The 6,538-nt window shown below is 33.6% G+C and overlaps 1 protein-coding gene across 2 annotated transcripts; it reads right to left on the reverse strand.

The window, feature by feature from the left end:
* Nucleotides 1-445: 445 nt before the first annotated feature.
* Nucleotides 446-5,903, reverse strand: LOC110444878 (leucine-rich repeat-containing protein 9-like). 2 transcript variants are annotated; one of them, XM_021489233.1, is made up of 9 exons: nucleotides 5,854-5,903; nucleotides 5,166-5,520; nucleotides 4,702-4,923; nucleotides 4,213-4,353; nucleotides 3,816-3,879; nucleotides 3,422-3,492; nucleotides 2,901-3,080; nucleotides 2,494-2,649; nucleotides 446-713 (listed from the first exon to the last, which is right to left on the reverse strand). In XM_021489233.1, the coding sequence occupies exons 2-9, from the start codon at nucleotides 5,364-5,366 to the stop codon at nucleotides 480-482; spliced, it is 1,269 nt and encodes a 422-aa protein (XP_021344908.1). In that variant the 5' UTR covers nucleotides 5,367-5,520; nucleotides 5,854-5,903; the 3' UTR covers nucleotides 446-479. The 2 variants fall into 2 exon arrangements, with proteins under 2 accessions (XP_021344908.1, XP_021344907.1); XM_021489232.1 differs by lacking the exon at nucleotides 5,854-5,903 and adding an exon at nucleotides 5,707-5,793.
* Between the last annotated feature and the right edge of the window lie 635 nt (nucleotides 5,904-6,538).

Genomic DNA, 6,538 nt, shown 5'->3' on the forward strand with positions numbered 1-6,538 from the left:
TTTTTTTTAAACAGTGGCCATACTTTCTCGTCCTACGACCGTTACAGATAGGCCCTCCATTAAAATCATTCAATATTTAATATTTTCTGAAGCGCAATACTATTCAATATGATGTTAAATTTAGGAGTACTCTATTAAATTAAAATTTCATAGCCTGATCTACAAATAAACTATCTTCAAAATACATATACCGAGATATTTGTAAATAGATTTTAAGTTGTCGACTTTCCAGACAAGATGTATTTAGCAATTTGAAACCTGTTATGTATTTAAAGATAAAATGTTTCTCTCACTCAAATTTTTTGTTTCATAACAAAATTTATGATTAAGATATAGTGTACAATTATGGATATCAATTGAATTATAATGTGCTGTATTAATGAGGTTAATCATTATTTCATGAGTAGATAAGACAGTTAGAGGTCAAGGGTCAATAATGGTGAGTATATACATGTACATGCAGAGGTTAGAGGGGTCAACTACAGATCATTCTGCTGAGGGAGGGCTGAACACAGGCAGGCAGTATACATACAATTACTAGTTAGTGACAAGGTCAGACAACATTTGGTCACCTGGTTCTCTATTTCAACCGTCAAAACAAGTTCAGCATCCTCCTCCTCTTGCTCCTCCTCCTCATCATTAGATGAGTTGGAGGCTTTGCGCACAGGCACCAAAATGTTGAAATCATGCATTTCCTCAAGTTCTGATCGCACCTGCAAGTTTTAGGTTGGTGTGGATATACAAGGACTAGTTTTACATGTACTAGTGAAGTTAACTCAACCTCCAATTTGATCAGTGTACACATGCGTCTACAGTGAGTTACGATTGTGATATCAAATGTTATCTGCTATTGCTGGATTCACAAATCTTTCTAAACATTGACTAAAAAGTCTGCCTTCAAATTTCTCTTTCAGAATTGTTCACGATCTCAAAGGTTTAATTCCTGTCGAAATTTCATTAACCCTCAAAACTTTATGTTTTTACTCAATTTCTTTTTCACAAATGTTGTATTTGCAGTTCTATGAAATTATCAGCCATATTAATATCATACTGTAAACAAAATGCGCCACACTGTATCAACAACATTAAAATTAAAATTTGCTCAAAATCCTTCCACAGTACTGGGCATACTAGTACTTGTAGTCCTATGCTTATTTCAAGGTTGGAGAGTGTAATTCATCAACATATAACTATAAATCACCAATTTATCCTATACTTTCTGTATTACAACTGACAAGAACTAAATTACAATTACCAAACATATAACTACATGCACATCCTTTGTTTTTGTTTTAATCTAAATTTGTTGTGTTGCACTTTTAATAAAGCTGACAAAAACCTGGTGTGAAGCTAGCAATTTAAATGAGTAAACCTTGCTATTTACATCAATATTTCATGGCGGCTTCATCAAGTCAGGAAAAAACAATTGTTTCTTATACTCAATGATCGAGTAAAGTGGAAATATCTTAATGTAATAGAAGATGCTACCAGGAAGGAAATAAAAAAAGAAAACAAGGCCTAGATAATGAAATTAAAACCAAATTCAATTAGAATTAGCAGGCAGACAATTTATATCAATATTGAAGTTATTTATCTGCAAAGATCTATAATTTGAAAACTCTATATATTATATGGATACAAGTTTCATTTGTTTGCATTAAGTATTTTTCCTAACAGGACAACATATATCTCTGGGGCTCTAGCTATGGAATAGGGTAAACCATTATGGTTTTTACTTGACACTATGAGTATATTCCTGATTCATCATATATATAAATTACTCTGGATGGCCGGCGTTAAAAGTCATCAAAAACAAACATCAAATTTTAAAGCCTTTTTTTTAATTTATTGACCAGATAAACTACATTGCGTAGCAACTCATAAATATTGTTTGAAGATTACATAACTGTAAGACAAAGTATTTTAGGAAGTTAAGCTGATATACTTTCCAATATATATACTGTAACAAAGATGTCGGCAGTCAAAGTGTTATTAAATGGGGAATCGGTTTTCTCCTTTCTCTCTATACACAACTGATAACATGGCTTGTGGATTCAAGCTAATAATACATAGTCACAAGCATGAGGTAATTTCAGTGTTATTTCAAGTTTCAGGATCAAAGGTCATCTCTGAATCCAACTACCTAGATAGCTATAGCTATTTGCTACATCACTCTTTAAAGCAACACTTCAAGACAAAGCTCAAGTATTAACTATACAGAAGCACAGGGACAAAAAGCTAAATAGCTACAAAGTTTAATTTCCTTTCTTCCTAAAACAAACATATTACTGAATTTAAGAAGATTGTTGGTAAAATAATAAGATGTAAGTAACTACATAAACAAAAATTAATGAACAGAAGAATGGCAAATTAATACTTAATACAATAAATTTGATTTTAGCACAAAATAAAAGACAAATTCGAACAGTAAGTAACAATAAAGGCCCAAAATAAAAGACAGACTAACAACAACATAAGTCACATAAAGCATACCTCTTTTATCGCACTTGCTAATGCACGAATCCGCTCACGAGGAAATTCGTGTAAACGTTGTTTATATATTTCCATCTTGGATAAAATGTCAACCATATTTCTCCTCACTGTTTTCACCCTCATGTTGTAATACATTTTCTTTTTCATCACTGTTGTCTGCAAACCAGAAAAGAAGAAATGAAGGAATAATTTGATTTGGACATGTTACACTGACCTCAGCCTTGAAGAAAGAGACCTTTGAACTTTGACGCCTTATATTGATTCAATTTAGGACAGATTTTATTTAACTTTCAATTGACTGAAATATTAATGCATCAAGTATTGATTTTTGAAAAGGAGTCAGGAGGACGATAATCTGAGTTTTTAATCAGTAGCAGTGATCTACAAGTGAGAAGAGATGAGCTGACCTCGGCCATGTCCACAATAGACTTGCTGACGTCGTAAGTGTCCAGTGTTGCCAAGTGGGGCATGTGGTACAGTACATGTGTGGAGTAGTTACAGAGCAGGCTGACTGGCGCCGGCGAGTAGTTCGGGTCCTTCATACTTAGGCTCTTTAACTTGGACAGTCGCATCAGGTGGGTCAGGTCCTACAGGCAAATCATAACAAAATCATTTTTAATACATTAATATACATGTTGTTTGTTTGACAGATGTCTTACTAATTAAACACAGTTTGAAGCTGGGCTTGATTAAGAACAGAAATGATACAATATTAGTTCCAGACCATCAGTGATCAGACTGATGTCAAATAGGGTTGAACTTCAAAGGCTATTCCTGGTTCAAAATTAATTTCTCTGAATTCAGCAATTTAAACAAAAATATAATATAATTTCTCTGACAGTTGCATCATTGTAACAAAACAGAACCAATTTTAAAATAAACTATGATTATCTTTAGCTAGTTCTAATACATTAAGTACCGTACTTACCCGTAAGGATGATATGCTGTTTCCTGACAGGTTGAGGTCTTCTACACTCTGATTGGCATCTAACGTATGACCTAAATAAGGACATATACATGTATTAGTAGAATAGGTATGGATCTTATCAAGTAAGTTTATATTTCTATAAAATACAAGAATTTACAATATAATGGAATCTCCTTGTGACATATGTATTTTCTGTACGTCAAAAAGCTAAATTTGTAGACATAAATAAATGGGAAAGATGTTATCTGTTGCTCATTGAAATTTTGAAAATAGGTAATCAAAAATTCTTTCATAGAATATAATATGGAGTCAGCTTACATTACGTTATCATTTTGAGAGAAAAATTGACAAAATTTCCTGGTAACAAAATGACTGTATATGTTAAAACACTTACCTATTTTGGTAATACAATTTTGTGCAAGATTCAACTCTCTTAGTTTGCATAAAGATGAAAGGTTCTGAAAAAAGATATACAAAAAGTGTCTTTCAATGTTAACACCAGGTCCATGGGACTGCTTTGCAAATATCGGGACTTGAAACCTTGGAATTTCTTAAAAAACAACCGGAAATTTTCAGCACATTTACCCCTATGACCTTGAATGTGGGCCAACATATTATAATACAAGTTTTGGGCTATGTAATGATTGTTTCATAGACTTTTACGCTCTTTTACAATTTAAGTTATTTGAATATCTTAATTATTCTCTATCATCTCATTTCACATTTACTATGGAATAGCTCAGGGTTCCCCCCATATCTCTCCCCCATTCTACATGTACTACGCTGCCTACCTCTATGTGGACTATACTGTTGCTGTTGAGCCATAGCACCTCCAGGTCCACTAGGTGATCCAAATTCTCTATCTTACTGATCTTATTGCAAAATAAGTACAACTTCTGCAGTTTCTTTAAAGCACCAATACTTTCTATTCTCTACAAACAGAAGGAAACAGACTTACACAAATAAAAGTAACAATACTAAAACTACCAGTGGAATATGAACATTATTTTATACAGCTAGACATACTAGTACATATATGTAGAGTATTGTAATTTTCATAAAAAAGAAGACTGTTTTCATACTTTTATTTACAATGTTCTGTAACTTTTGGCTTCAAATGTGACATATGGTGACAATATCAACAGTGTCATAATAAAGCCAGATCATTAATTTTCAAGAGTGATAACTGTAAGAAACTTCATACATAAAAACATTTTATAATGATGTAAAATCAAGTTTAATTTTCTAAATGTGACATTTATAATGAACTAGACACTGACCTTGACCTCTGTCTCGCTGATCCAGAGTTCCTTGAGGTTAGTTAGACATGACAGGCCCTCAATCTTCTGTATCTGTTGGTCGACAACGGTCAGGCAGGTCACGTTGGGGAAGTGTCTCATTGCCACAATCCTCGGCATCCCAGAGAAGAACATCTCAAGCACAGTACAAGTAAAAACCTCTCCATTCTCTATTTTGTTGTAATTTAATCCATTAACACTGCACTGTAAGAACAAAACAAAATAGATTCAGTTATTCAAAATTGACAAAACTATTCACATTAATTTTACTCATGAACGAAAAAAAAACAAATGTTGAAATACATTTTTTATACTTTCGAGTTGTATTCAATGCTGATGAGTGTGTTGTTCTTCGTTTAGAACACTAATTCATACAATAACACAAAAAAGGCAACTTGAAAACCTATGCGACAAATTACACAACATCTTATCTAAGAAACACTTACAATTTCCCTGAGTATTTCATCCTCCTCTTCTTTCATGGACTTTGGCTTGGTGGCAGACTGTGATGTGGAGCCTATGAGGGATCCTGTCTGCTGCCCACTAATTGTCCCCCCTGTCTCCATGGTGCTCCCTGAGGGCCGCAGCAGTCCTCCAGAACTGGACCCTGACAGGGACCCAGAGAGGGACCCATTAGACAATGACATCACGTCTCTGTTCGGTCCCAAGAGTGGCAAACCGGTTTACTTCCCATGGTAGGGTAGAGGTGTTTCAACATTTACTGTACAATACATATCCTATGTAATATCTGTGGCAATGTTGTCTTTCAGCTCCACCAATAACATCTTAACTAAACACCATCTGTAAGATCAAGTAAAACACCATCAGATAAATTCTTGCTACAAATTGATCAGCACATTTCAATCAAAACACCAACCAAAGATTAAGTGCTTAGGTTTTGTCCTAATACTGAGTTTATTTCAGTGATCAGTTAAATCCATGTACACATTTTGGATTACTGTATGTAATGACAAACATACTATTCACCTGGTAAACTTGTAGAATGACCATAGGTAGTTCAATCCAAACACAGACTTTAGATTATATATACATGTACTTATGGTAAATACTTTATGGATGTTTAATGTCTATAATACCAGACACAATAAAGAATACATAACATTTCAGCTTAACCTGTCTATTCTGGACTCAGGTGATTACAACCACTCGCTATGTGGACATTATACATGTATATAATTTATACAATATGGCAGCGCCTGTAACCAGGAAGTACCTTATAATATAGACTGGCTACCAGCCCCGAAGTTTTTATGAGGAATTTCTGTCAGGAATTAGCTCTAGGTAAAGCAAATGGTTCATGACTGAAATACATTAACCTCTATATCAGAATTTAATTTGAAACTTTGCATTTACTTCTTTATGATAATTTGTTTAAATGGAAAAATTGACAAAGATTTAACTTTAAGCAATATAAATTAAATACAGATAACACCTGTAGACCATACACAGTTACAATATATAATGAGTATTAACATGTGACATCGTGTTTTCCATCAACCAAGTTTGGTTTGAAAATCCATGAATAATTATATTAACCTTATTCAGCTAAAATGTTATGTAAAAATTAAAAGTATACAGCAATTAAATAGTCGGAGGCAAAGCTTGATGAAAATTAATTCAGACCCACTAGCTATAATAATATAGGTCCCCAGCTGCTTGACTGGAATTCAATTGCTAACACAAATTAAGCGTCTGGCATTGACATAGATTGACCAATGATAGCTCGTGTTACCACCCTACAATTTATTGTTTATGTTTTACGTCCTATTAACAGCTATGGTTATTTAAGGACGTGCCA

Source organism: Mizuhopecten yessoensis, unplaced genomic scaffold (assembly GCF_002113885.1).
Source record: "Mizuhopecten yessoensis strain PY_sf001 unplaced genomic scaffold, ASM211388v2 hete_36184260, whole genome shotgun sequence".
Lineage (NCBI taxonomy): Eukaryota > Metazoa > Mollusca > Bivalvia > Pectinida > Pectinidae > Mizuhopecten > Mizuhopecten yessoensis.

Excerpts from the sequence above, each read along its gene's own strand:
- LOC110444878 (XM_021489233.1), bottom strand. The coding sequence starts at position 5,366 with ATGTCATTGTCTAATGGGTCCCTCTCTGGGTCCCTGTCAGGGTCCAGT. Across the intron at positions 4,924-5,165 it reads ATGAAATACTCAGGGAAATT|TGCAGTGTTAATGGATTAAA; the intron begins GTAAGTGTTTCT and ends TTGTTCTTACAG. Across the intron at positions 3,081-3,421 it reads ACAGCATATCATCCTTACGG|GACCTGACCCACCTGATGCG; the intron begins GTAAGTACGGTA and ends ATTTGCCTGTAG.